The 13,650-nt window shown below is 40.6% G+C and overlaps 1 protein-coding gene and 1 long non-coding RNA gene across 2 annotated transcripts; both read right to left on the reverse strand.

The window, feature by feature from the left end:
* Positions 1-363: 363 nt before the first annotated feature.
* LOC124010214 (mannose-specific lectin-like) lies at positions 364-1,558 on the reverse strand. The gene is made up of 3 exons (XM_046322642.1): positions 1,504-1,558; positions 1,043-1,136; positions 364-862 (listed from the first exon to the last, which is right to left on the reverse strand). Exons 2-3 carry the CDS (start codon positions 1,130-1,132, stop codon positions 596-598), a joined length of 357 nt encoding a protein of 118 aa, XP_046178598.1. The 5' UTR covers positions 1,133-1,136; positions 1,504-1,558; the 3' UTR covers positions 364-595.
* Positions 1,559-10,382: 8,824 nt separating this feature from the next.
* Positions 10,383-12,140, reverse strand: LOC124010098. Its single transcript, XR_006834362.1, has 2 exons — positions 12,107-12,140; positions 10,383-11,551 (listed from the first exon to the last, which is right to left on the reverse strand). It is a non-coding gene; the product is annotated as an uncharacterized LOC124010098 (long non-coding RNA).
* Between the last annotated feature and the right edge of the window lie 1,510 nt (positions 12,141-13,650).

A 13,650-nucleotide genomic window follows, 5' to 3' on the forward strand; every position in this document is an offset into this window, starting at 1 on the left:
AGAGAGAGCTTGTTTCTTTTCCTTGATGTATTTAATTGGTTTGAACCACAGTGATTGGACACGGGGAGTCCAAAGCTGTGTTCACACTGCAGGCCTTAATGCTCAAATCAGTTTTGTTTTTCAAATCTGTATTTGGAATACTGACTGTCCAAACAGCAAGCTACAAGTGAACAAATGAGATAATCTATAGGGAACTATCAAAACAAAGTGTGACCAACTTAGCAACCTAAGGCTTTCCTCTTGCCAACTTTTTCAGACCAATGATTACTTAATGGATAGAAGGATTCATTTCTCATCTGGCTCAACAATCATGTGGACAAGCATCAGGAACTGAAAAACATATGATTCACAAGAAAGTTTTGGGGCATTTAAAATGTTTATTGCATAATCTTTTCACTGTGAGTCAGATACCTTCAGGCTATGTTCTGATATACACACTAGCATACCACTTATAACTCATACACAGCACATCACTTCATTCTAAGTGGTATGTTAATGTGGATATTGGAACACAGGGATTTGATTTATGGTACAAAGTGTGAGTAGTCATCTTCCTTGATGACCCTTAGGACAGAGCCAGTTGAGGTCAGGACATTCACTGCCTGTGGCCCTTGGAGGAAGAAGAGTTCCACATTTCTTCTCCGTCCTTCTCAACGACCAGGTTGCCGTCGTTGCGCAGGTACATGCGGCACATCTTGAACCCTTGACCCTGGCTCTTGGTTTGCCACATCATCTTGTTGTCCCTCTTGTACATGACAAAGTTGCAGTCGTCCTGCATGCACAGGCGGTAGGCGTCACACTGGCCGGCGGTGTCAGAGGACCACATCTGCCTCCAGCCATAGATGACGAAGTTGCCGTCCTCCTGTGTAGACGAGAGATAAACGATTGTGGTATGCACAGCAATTTGAAAGGTTTTAGGTAGGTGCAAACACACAAACTGTTTGGGAGACACTACCCTAGTTCAGCTGACTAACAGATGACACATTGTCTGTCTCTCTGTAAATGTATTCATATAGCAGCTTTTAAGACACTTTAAACCTACCTGGAAAACTGCCTTGTATTCCTTGTTATTGGACCATAAGATGTCTCCCTTACGCATCTCATCATACTTGGACATGTAATTCCTGCTCATGATTCTGAAATAAAGAATAAGTAAATAATAAGTATAGCACCCTTCACATGAGGCAATGGGCCATTCAGTGGTCCACCTTCCAAAAGGTGAATAGCACCCTTCACATGAGGCAATGGCCCATTCAGTGGTCCACCTTCCAAAAGGTGAATAGCACCCTTCACATGAGGCAATGGGCCATTCAGTGGTCCACCTTCCAAAAGGTGAATAGCACCCTTCACATGAGTCATTTTGACAGTTTTGACCTTCAAAGACATTTCTGTTTTTAGATGATTGAAATCACTGCTTGGCGTTATCTCCCGTAATACAACATTTAGCAGGATACATGCTATACCCAGATACTTAAGTTGGTAAACCCCCCTTATGATACTCACAGGCCGTGTGTGGTTCAGTAGTTTGGATTGATGAGGCTGGAGGATCCAGATGAAGTGAAGCTGGTAAAGGACTGTCCTTTTTATACCCACGGAGAAGAGAGCAAGATGGAGAGAGTGGAGGAGGAGATTGAAGCAGAATACAGGTTTCTTTCATGGCTGAATGGACACTGAGATGCATAAGACACCCATGAACCCAGTAAAACGTGTGGTAATTAATTGGACTGGAATCTTGAAAAATAAGATGCTTTCATAGTTTGGATTAGATTGCCTAGATTAGACTTTAATCATCTTCAGCTGGTGGATCTGGCTGGACACATTGAGGGTGCTAAATACTTGTTTTGAACTGGTCTTGTGATAATCTTTTAAAAGATCAAATCGGTTTTAAAGTTACATTTGATTTTTGGTGGCCAAGTGTTCCTCTGAATTTCGTTCATAGTAGTGACTAATTAGCCCCTACATTTTTGGGGAATTATTTAGCTGCTGAAAAAGTGTTAGCTGGTAGGCATGCTTTGCATTCTAGATAAGTATTGAATGTTGTTTTAACACCATCTACCTTTAGCCGATCATTACAGTATATCGTTACTTTGATGTGTCCTATTTAGTTTTTCGAGGTACCAGTACTGGTCGTGCTTCAGATTGGCTAAGGAATATCACTAACGGTGTGGCGTTCAGCAAGCACATTAATGCTGTCTTCAAATGCTCATCGGAACTGGGAAATCTCCCAGTTATGAGTCATACATTTTCGTGATTGTGTTCAAGTTTTAAAAAATGATTTCAACCAAAGAGATTTTAGCTCGGTAGATGAGCTATCTAACGTTGCTCGTGATAAAGTTAGCTAACGTTGAGAGTATGGTCACACTAGCTACAATATCCACATTGATAAGTTTGACACAGTCAATGGATTTGCTTGATCATCTTTTGGTTGAAAAGGTGAAAGGTCAGTGATGAAATGTCACAACTTGTAAACTCGGGGTATCAACGTTATCTCTTACTTTCCCCCTTGGAATTCAAACTTGGGACAGTTGTTGAAGTGGTTATTTTCCAGTTGTAACCTTGTATTTCCCACTTCCAAGGAGTTGTTGGACAGTTGTTGAAGTGGTTATTTTCCAGTTGTAACCTTGTATTTCCCACTTCCAAGGAGTTGTTGGACAGTTGTTGAAGTGGTTATTTTCCAGTTGTAACCTTGTATTTAGCACTTCCAAGGAGTTTTTGGAAATGTTGGAAAGTTTCCCTTCAATCAATCAATTGTATTTTCTTATTTATTCTTATTTATTTATTTTTAAAATCTTTTGATGTTTGAAAACAGCTTCCATCAGAACCTGACTTTTTTGATGAAGGTGCCCTTTCCCCTACAGTAAAAACAATCTGTTGGAGAAGATAAAAACAAATAGTATTTATTTGTGATTGAAGATGTGGGTGAAGACCAAATAAAAGTATCAGTTTTCACTGATAACATCATTTTGTATATGAAGGTCTTTCACATCTGTTTCTTCTTTGAAAGAGATACTTTAATGTAATGCGTCGAACGATCACCAAGCAAGTAAGAGCGCACATTTTCAATTGCCAATAAACTCTGAAGGGTTAGGTATGAAAGCATAGGCTACTGTAAAATTAAATGTTGTGTTACTACAAAATAGCTAAGTCGTTATTCTTTCCCTCTGAGTAAGGGCCAGCATTTAACTGTCAACATCAATAATCATATTTGACCACGATTAACATGAAATCAAATGAAAACTGTAGCTCTCCCTTTATTTGAGAAATGCAGTTGCTCTTCTGCTGATGTCAGCATTCCTTCCAGACTAATAGACAAGCTTCTTTCAAGGTGTAATTTAAGATAATCTGATTAGATTTGCGAGAGGCGTCTGACTTGTTTGTGAATATGATTAGATCCAACATGCACAAGGTTTTTATCTGTGAAAATGGCAAGACAACTGTACCTGTTCTCCGCATTGAGATCCAGATCTAGCTATCTGCTAATTTACTGAAGTGTACTCAAAAGGGACATTATGAGAGCATCACTATCTGTGCAAATTCAGTCAGAACAGGGTGAGGGGGGGAACATGGGATCATGTCTCTGGCAGGCTGTAGTCGTTTAACCTATCTGCAAATCTACAGATGGACTTCAGTTGAAATTGTATTTATAGAGATGATATAAACTAATACTCTACTACACCGTGTACATTGTTGTTAATTTTCACATTCAGGTGTAAAGTGTCAGATCGAACAATGATGACAATAATATCACAGCAAAGTACAATGTGTTGAAGAAATGCTTGGGCACATAATTTATCATTTTATTTGTTTATGATGGTGTAATTAATAACGACAATCCATAACACTCTGTCCTTCATATAAGTCCCTTAACATTTTGGAGATAGTGTTATGGTTTTTTTCCTCCAAGGGACGTTCTTAACCCTGCACCAGGGCAGTCTAATCAATTCAATTTCAATCCAATTTATAAAGACGTTTTCACATCAGCAGATGTCACAAAGTGCTGCACAGAAATACAGCCTAAAACCCCAAACAGTGAGCAATGCAGATGTAGAAGGTGGCTAGGAAAACTTGACTATAGCAGATGTTTTATTAGTCTATTTATATACTCAATATTTCCGGTGCAACATTATATGCTTTATTACCTGCATGTTTTACAAATGACTTCATTATCAAGTAAAAGATAAAGACCCCAGGAAACAAACACAAGCACACAGAAAATATACTTTTTAACATTCTCTTTACTGAATGAGCTCTGTCGACAGAGTGTTGAGACCACTCCTCTAAAATGTATGTGTGGCTAGCTACGTAGCCGATCTGTGTGTGGAAGCTAAAACGTTTGGTATACATATTAGTTCAGAACCTAGCTATGAACCTCAGCTATCATAGCTTGTTGTATTGACTTCAAAACAGTCTGAATGGCATTCATGAAGCCTATGGATGAGTAGAATATAATATAACTTTATTGTGCCAAGGATGCAAGTTGTGTATATATATAGTTATTACCAAGCATGATCCCCACATTGTAGCCTGTACATTGTATATATTTGCTGAGCATGTACTCTACCTGCCAAATAAAGATCCGGTTCAGGTATGAATGAATGAGTATCAAACTCCAGTCTTTGAATGATGCTGTGTCTTTTACAATTATGCTTACCAATCCTGATCCTGGGACATCAAAAGTTACACATTGTAACTATGCAACAGACTAGAAACATGATTTAACTAGTTAAAGGCTGATTTGTAATTCATATACAAAAACATAATTTTAAAAACAGAACACTACCCTTCCTATGCATCATGTAAAAGTTCATCTCAATATCTAACTTCCTTCATCTGCACCGATCTGAGGACACAGGATATGTGTAACATTTCATCCAATGAGAGACTTAATTTCAACCAGTAGAGAATGTAAAACGCTTTACTGAAAGAAGTCCATTATCCAACTGTTATAAATACATCAGACATGCATTATGAATATTATAATTGTAATATTATATTACAAATACAAGTTCAATCTGTACTTCAATGCACATCCAGTGTGCATTATAAAAACAGAGGAAGAAAGAGGTGGTGGGGAGAGGTATGAGAGAGTGTAAAAGACAAAGGGAAAGAGGTACAGTGCATTTGGAAAGTATTCAAACCCCTTTATTTTTTTTTAGGTTTCCCCCTCATCAATCTACACACAATACACCATAATTACACATCAAAAACAGTTTAAAAAAAAACTAAAATATTACATTTACATAAGTATTCAGACCTTTCACTCAGTACTTTGTTGAATCACCTCTGGTAGCAATTACAGCCTTGAGTCTTCTGGGGTATGACCCTACAAGCTTGGCACACCTGTATTTGAGGAGTTCCCCCCATTCTTCTCTCCAGTTCCTCCCAAGCTCTGTCATGTTGGATGGGGTGCGCAGCTGCACAGCTATTTTCAGATATCTTCAGAGATGTTCAATCGGGTTCATGTCCAGGGTCTGGCTTGGCCCCTCAAAGACATTCAGAGACAAACCCACTCCTGTGTTGTCTTGGCTGTGTACTTAGGGTTATTGGCTCGCTTCTAGTTCTTAGGAAACTTTGCAGTATTTTTTTTATTTTTTATGTATTATTTCTTACATTGTTAGCCCAGAAAATGTTATGTGTTATTACATACAGCCGGGAAGATCTATTGGATATCAGAGCAGTGGTAACTCACCAGCACTACCAGCATTACGATCAGGAATATGAATTTCCCAAAGTGGATCCTTTGTTCGCACCACCCAGAGCAATTGAACTGATTCCAGAGGCCGACCCAAAACAACACCGATGAAGAAGAGGAACTCGGAGCGGTCTTCTAGTCAGATGTAAAGGCGCGCACACCACCCACCGCCTCCGAGTATATTACTCGCTAATGTTCAGTCCCTAGATAACAAAGTTGACGAGATCAGGGCAAGAGTTTCTTTCCAGAGAGACATCAGGGATTGTAACACACTCTGTTTCACGGAAACATGGCTCTCTCGGGATATACTGTCGGGAGTCGGTCCAGCCATATGGATTCTCAGTTCATTGTGCCGACAGGAATAAACATCTCCCTGGGAAGAAGAAGAAGGGGGGTGTATGTTTCATGATTAACGACTCATGGTGTAATTGTAATAACATACAGGAACTCAAGTCCTTTTGTTCACCTGACCAAGAATATCTCACAATCAAATTCTGACCGTATTATCTCCCAAGAGAATTCTCTTCGGTTATTGTCACAGCCGTGTATATCCCCCTCAAGCCGATACCACGACGGCCCTCAAGGAACTTCACTGGACATTATGCAAACTGGAAACCATATATCCTGAAGCTGCATTTATTGTAGCCAGGGATTTTAACAAAGCAAATTTGAGTAAAAAGCTACCTAAATTCTATCAGCATATCGACTGTATTACTCGCGCGCTGGAAAAACACTTGACTATTGTTATTCCAACTTCTGGGATGCACACAAGGCAGTCCCCCGCCCTCCTTTCATCAAATCTGACCACAACTCCATTTTGCTCCTCCCTTCCCATAGGCAGAATCTCAAACAGGAAGTACCCATGCTGTGGACGATTTAACGCTGATCTGACCATCAGACTGTTAAAACAGCCATCACTAGCACAGAGAGGCTACCTGCATACATACACATACTTGAAATCATTGGCCACTTTAATAAATGGAATACTATTCACTTTAATAATGTCACTTTAATAATGTTTACAGATCTTGCATTACTCATCTATGCGTATCTTAGTCTATGCCGCTCTGACATTGCTCATCCATATATTTAAATATTCTTAATTCCACTCCTTTACTTAGATTTGTGTGTATTAGGTATTTGTTGTGAAATTGTTAGATATTACTTGTTAGATATTGCTGCATCGTCGGAACTAGAAGCACAAGCATTTCGCTACACCCGCAATAATAATAATATCAACAATAACGTCTTCTAAACTCATGTATTTGACCATTAACATTTTATTTGATTTATTGTCCTGTTGGAAGGTGAACCTTCGTCCCAGTCTGAGGTCCTGAATGCTCTGGAGCAGGTTTTTCTCTCCGTACCTTGCTCCCTTCATCTTTCCCTCGACCCTGACTAGTCTCCCAGTCCCTACTAGTGAAAAACATCCCCACAGTATGATGCTGCCACCACCATACGTGACGCTTGGAATTCAGTCCAAAGAGTTCAATCTTGGTTTCTTCAGACCAGAGAATCTTGTTTCTCGTGGTCTAAGAGTCATTAGGTGCCTTTTAGGCAGCAGACGATTCCTTTGGTTTCTAGTATGGGTGAATGGAATGACTCTTTGTTACAGAAGATTTTGCCGCCCAAAAATTCAACATCCAACAATGAACATTGGGACAATATATTTCAACATCCAAATGTTGAGAATGATGAGAGATGGAATATGTATTTTGGGATGTCATTAAAAATGGTTTAAAGATGTTATAATGAAAACATTGTAACTTGAACTTTTAAACTGTGTATATCCTTTACGTGGTGTAGAAAATATCAAGGATGAAGAATGTTTTTGTGACGATAGTATTGTGATTTTGGTTCTCTAATGAGTTCATAGTAATTATGATACTTTGCCTCGTAACGAGCCACGTGCCAGGGAGCCCAGAAAGCGTGTCAGCATGACGAAAACACTCCCTTTCTACCCGAGGGTATAAACGATTGTGTTAAGAATAAACATACCAGATTAAATGGACCACAAGCTGCAGCTAGGTCTACATTAGTCACGACCCTGGAAATCAACACAAGGTTGAAGAAGACGAAGTAGCCTCTAACATTCAATGTTACGGTTGAGTATCTGTTCTAAGTACTGTATCTAAGAAAGTGACTTTGAGTAGGACCATCCTGTTATTCCCTTCAAATCATTTTCACCATTCTGGGGATCATCGACACTGATTAACCATGCTCAGAAGTCCACTCTTCTAGAACGAGTGCAAGTAAACAGACAACTAAGAAGGACATTGTGACCTCGTGGACAACCAGAGACTTACACCATAGAATGAAGGAGAAGGCCATTCAAAGGCGGCGGCCCAATCGAGCCCTTCTCACCAAGCGGAACCCTTTCCACGAAGGCCTGGATCCAACAGATACCCATGAAGACCTTCAACACGTAAATACCCATAAGAGCGGCAGTTTGGGGCAAGGTATTAGGATTACTGTGAGCGTAGTTCCCAAATTGATCCAAGTGTTGCTTCTCTTTAACTCTCCATCTTGTGTAACAAGTGTCATATTGTGTTAGTCCGCTATGGACCTGTTGTCATTGTATTAAGTTTCTAATCAATAACCTATACCGTGTGTGTATCCTGTGTTTTCACTTAGTTTGTTAGTAAATAAATAATCAAATCAATGTGCGGCACGGAATAATCAGTAAGACTCAGGTTTGTGTTGATTCAAGATGTCTGTGACATTCAGAATGAGACTGATATGAGGAAATGATTAATATGTGACTTGAGTTCATTCGGGAGACTACCGGTAAACAACTTTTCCTGTGGTGCTAATGCGTTAATTGTTGCATGATTAATTTAATCCAGTTAAACACAGTAGGTAATTATTAGATAAATAATAGTCATCACATCTATTCACAGCTGTTTCCACAGAATTGAATGTTAATTTCTGTACCATAAGCCGCCTCCAATGTCATTTGAGAGAATTTTACAGTATGTCCAACCGGCCTCACAACCGCAGACCACGTGTAAGCAAAAATTAAAAATTAAACATTAAAAAAGCAAATTGGTAGTCCTCACCAGACATCACCGTCAACAACGTCGCCTATGGGCACAAACAGTGGGTTTTGTGCCCATAGGCGACGTTGTTGCCGGTGATGTCTGGTGAGGACCTGCCTAACAGGCCTACAAGCCTTCAGTCCAGCCTCTCTCAGCTTATTGTGGACAGTCTGAGCACTAATGGAGGGATTGTGCATTCCTGGTGTAAATCGGGGTAGTTGTTGTTGCCGTCCTGTACCTGTCCTGCAGGTGTGATTTTCAGATGTACCGATACTGTGCAGGTGTTGTAACACATGGTGTGCCACTGCGAGGACATTCACCTGTCCGCCCTGTCGCGCGTCTTAGGCGTCTCACAGTACAGACATTGCAATTTATTGCCCTGGCCACATCTGCAGTCCTCGTGCCTCCTTGCAGCATGCCTAAAGCACGTTCACGCAGATGAGCAGGGACCCTGAGCATCTTTCTTTTGGTGTTTTTCAGAGTAGGTAGAAAGGCCCCTTTAGTGTCCTAAGTTTTCATAACTTAAGTGCCTTCTGTCTGTAAGCTGTTAGTGTCTTAACGACCGTTCCACAGGTGCATGTTCATTAATTGGTTATTGAACAAGCATGGGAAATAGTGTATAAACCCTTTACAATGAAGATCTGAAGTTTTGGGGATTTTTATGAATTATATTTGATAGACAGGGTCCTGAAAAAGGGCCATTTCTTGTTTTGCTGCATTTATACACAATACCCCATAATGAACTAATTTGCCAGAATTGTACATAATTATGGCATAACATTGAAGGTTGTGCAATGTAATAGCAATATTTAGACTTAGGGTTGCCACCCGTTCGATAAAATACAGAACCGTTCTGTATTTCACTGAAAGAATAAACGTTTTGTTTTCGAAAATGATATGTCATTAATATGGTCAAATCCAGAAACTAAGGCATGTATTTCTGAGTTTATTATATTATAATTAAGTCTGATTTGATAGAGCAGTCTGAGCAGTGGTAGGCAGCAGCAGGCTTGTAAGCATTCATTCAAACTTTACTGCGTTTGCCAGCAGCTGTTAGCAATGCTTGAATCACAGCGCTGTTTATGACTTCAAGCCTATGGCACATATTGAACTTTTACGTTCTTCTCCAACACTGTGTTTTTGCATTATTTAAAACAAATTGAGCATGTTTCATTATTTATGTATTATATTAAGTTAAATTCAGTGTAATTGTCATTATTACAAATAAATATATTATTATTTATTTTTTTAAATGGCCGATTAATTGGTATCGGCTTTTTTTGGTCCTCCAATAATTAGTATCGGCGTTGAAAAATCAGTCAACCTCTATTGGAGAGACCTGAAAATAGCTGTGCAGCGACGCTCCCCGTCAAACCTGACAGAGCTTGAGAGGATCTGCAGAGAAGAATGGAAGCTTGAGGGGATATGGAGAGAATGGGAGAAACTCCCCAAATACAGGTGTGCCAAGCTTGTAGCATCATATCCAAGACTTGAGGCTGTAATCGCTGTCAAAGGTGCTTCAACGCAGTACTGAGTAAAGGGTCTGAATACTTATGCAAATGGTTATTTCAGTTGTATATTTTTTACATTTGCAAAAATAATCTAAAAACCTGTTTTTCCTTTGTCACTATGGAGAATTGATGGTAGATTGCTGAGGATGATGATTATTTTTTAATCAATTTTAGAATAAGGCTGTAACGTAACAAAAAGTGGAAAAAGTCAAGGGGTCTGAATACTTTCCGAATGCACTGTATCCCCGTGAAACTGATTTACACCAAATCGTCAGTATGCAGATGCAGCATGGACATTTCACCTGTAAAATTTTAAGAATTATCATTCACGATTGACAGTGCGAAATGAGAAGGGAGGTTATCAACGAGTTGAGCAGAGATTGTGTGGGCAAAGTACAGAATCCCCCACATGCACACAAGCCACGGGACCCCAGCCGCTGGAAAGCGGGGTTCAGAAAAGTCGGACCCGCAGCCTCGGCCTTATTGTATATCTTGGTTGTTCACACAAAGGGAAAACCATACAATTACTGATTTGGCATTTCACTCTTGAAGCTGACAGTTAAGTCCCATGTCACTTTCAAGCCTGTATGAAATTATTGTGTTGTAATACACATAAATTGTACATGTCGTACACAGTTTTATTTATAGTCATTCACATGACTTCTCCTAAGATGCCATTATTCAGGCTGGGATTCAATCAAAAGCGGATTGTCAACAAATGGCATTTTCCCCGGCGCTCGTAAAGACATTCATGATAAACGCTGCGGATGTTGTCTCGAGCGTAAATATAAAGGAGCGGCAATTTAAAAGTAAATGTGCAATACGCTTGTCGAACAACATACCTTTGACTGAATTCCGGCTTTGTCTTACTCATTTTAGCTCAGAGTCTTTCCCTTTAGATCTTGAGCCAATCTGACAACAAAACAACACCTCATTGGAGTCAGATGTCACACAATACAGACAAAACATTACAGGGTTTCACAGATGAGATTGTTGCATTTCTCCTTCTCCTCCTGAGCTACTGTATAAGCCATGTGCTCCGCATACATGACCCATCTAATTTCAGTCCCTTCAGATTTGCAAACAGAAATGTTCAGAGATGGCTTGGGGTTGTGTTAATATTTGTTTGGTTGATCCAACTGGTCAGTCGGTCTCAGTCTTGGGGGCTTCTGTTTCTGCCTTCTTGGCTTTCCTCCTGTTGTCCACCTCTTTCAGCCCCTCCCGTATCTGCTCTACTGCTTCTTCATCTCCTGCAGACTGGGCCAGAGCCAGGGCCTCCTTGTACAGCTTCACTGACTCCTCAAACAGACCTGGACCAGGAGGAACACACACAGATTGTGTTCATTTGACATGAAATGAACAAAAACAGACTGAATTAGGAATTGGGTTTCTCCAATAAGAAACTCAGTTTTATTTTCTGTTACAAATAGTTAAACATTTTCTGTTGCATGCCATAATGAACACGACAGAGATATTCTCTGATATTAACAAGACTTCGCAGTACCTCCTTGAACAAAATGTTATCCATTAATGTTAATGCCTGTACAGTTACTTATGCAGCTGCACCAAATTATAAAACTGACCTGTGCCAGAAGGATAACGTGCATAGAGAAATATAATATGCCATTTAGACACTTTTATCCAAAGTGACTTAGTCATACATACATTTTTTACATATGGGTGGTCCTGGGAATCGAACCCACTATCTTGACGTTGCAAAAGCCATGCTCTACCAACTGACCTACATTCATTTAGTCATTCTCAGTAAAAAGTTAATGTTTTGACATTGAAAACCGACTTGTGTTGAGGGAAGAGGAAACCAAGGCACTCCTAGAATTCCAGTCCTGATTTTTAGCCCTCCTTACCATTGTGCAGTAGGACACCAGCGACTGTAGAAGAACAAGAACAATATTACTTTCTTGTCAATTGTCTTTAACACCACAGTAGAGGTGACGGTAAGTCTTTAGGTCCCAACCCACTACGTTCCAATAGGTTGTCTAACACCACAGTAGAGGTGACGGTAAGTCTTTAGGTCCCAACCCACTACGTTCCAATAGGTTGTCTAACACCACAGTAGAGGTGACGGTAAGTCTTTAGGTCCCAACCCACTACGTTCCAATAGGTTGTCTAACACCACAGTAGAGGTGACGGTAAGTCTTTAGGTCCCAACCCACTACGTTCCAATAGGTTGTCTAACACCACAGTAGAGGTGACGGTAAGTCTTTAGGTCCCAACCCACTACGTTCCAATAGGTTGTCTTTAACACCACAGTAGAGGTGACGGTAAGTCTTTAGGTCCCAACCCACTACGTTCCAATAGGTTGTCTTTAACACCACAGTAGAGGTGACGGTAAGTCTTTAGGTCCCAACCCACTACGTTCCAATAGGTTGTCTAACACCACAGTAGAGGTGACGGTAAGTCTTTAGGTCCCAACCCACTACGTTCCAATAGGTTGTCTAACACCACAGTAGAGGTGACGGTAAGTCTTTAGGTCCCAACCCACTACGTTCCAATAGGTTGTCTAACACCACAGTAGAGGTGACGGTAAGTCTTTAGGTCCCAACCCACTACGTTCCAATAGGTTGTCTTTAACACCACAGTAGAGGTGACGGTAAGTCTTTAGGTCCCAACCCACTACGTTCCAATAGGTTGTCTAACACCACAGTAGAGGTGACGGTAAGTCTTTAGGTCCCAACCCACTACGTTCCAATAGGGTTGTCTAACACCACAGTAGAGGTGACGGTAAGTCTTTAGGTCCCAACCCACTACGTTCCAATAGGTTGTCTAACACCACAGTAGAGGTGACGGTAAGTCTTTAGGTCCCAACCCACTACGTTCCAATAGGTTGTCTTTAACACCACAGTAGAGGTGACGGTAAGTCTTTAGGTCCCAACCCACTACGTTCCAATAGGTTGTCTCTAACACCACAGTAGAGGTGACGGTAAGTCTTTAGGTCCCAACCCACTACGTTCCAATAGGTTGTCTAACACCACAGTAGAGGTGACGGTAAGTCTTTAGGTCCCAACCCACTACGTTCCAATAGGTTGTCTAACAACACAGTAGAGGTGACGGTAAGTCTTTAGGTCCCAACCCACTACGTTCCAATAGGTTGTCTCTAACACCACAGTAGAGGTGACGGTAAGTCTTTAGGTCCCAACCCACTACGTTCCAATAGGTTGTCTTTAACACCACAGTAGAGGTGACGGTAAGTCTTTAGGTCCCAACCCACTACGTTCCAATAGGTTAGTCTAACACCACAGTAGAGGTGACGGTAAGTCTTTAGGTCCCAACCCACTACGTCTCTAACACCACAGTAGAGGTGACGGTAAGTCTTTAGGTCCCAACCCACTACGTTCCAATAGGTTGTCTAACACCACAGTAGAGGTGACTAACACCACAGTAGTAAGTC

Source organism: Oncorhynchus gorbuscha, linkage group LG22, assembly GCF_021184085.1.
Source record: "Oncorhynchus gorbuscha isolate QuinsamMale2020 ecotype Even-year linkage group LG22, OgorEven_v1.0, whole genome shotgun sequence".
In the NCBI taxonomy this organism is placed as follows: domain Eukaryota; kingdom Metazoa; phylum Chordata; class Actinopteri; order Salmoniformes; family Salmonidae; genus Oncorhynchus; species Oncorhynchus gorbuscha.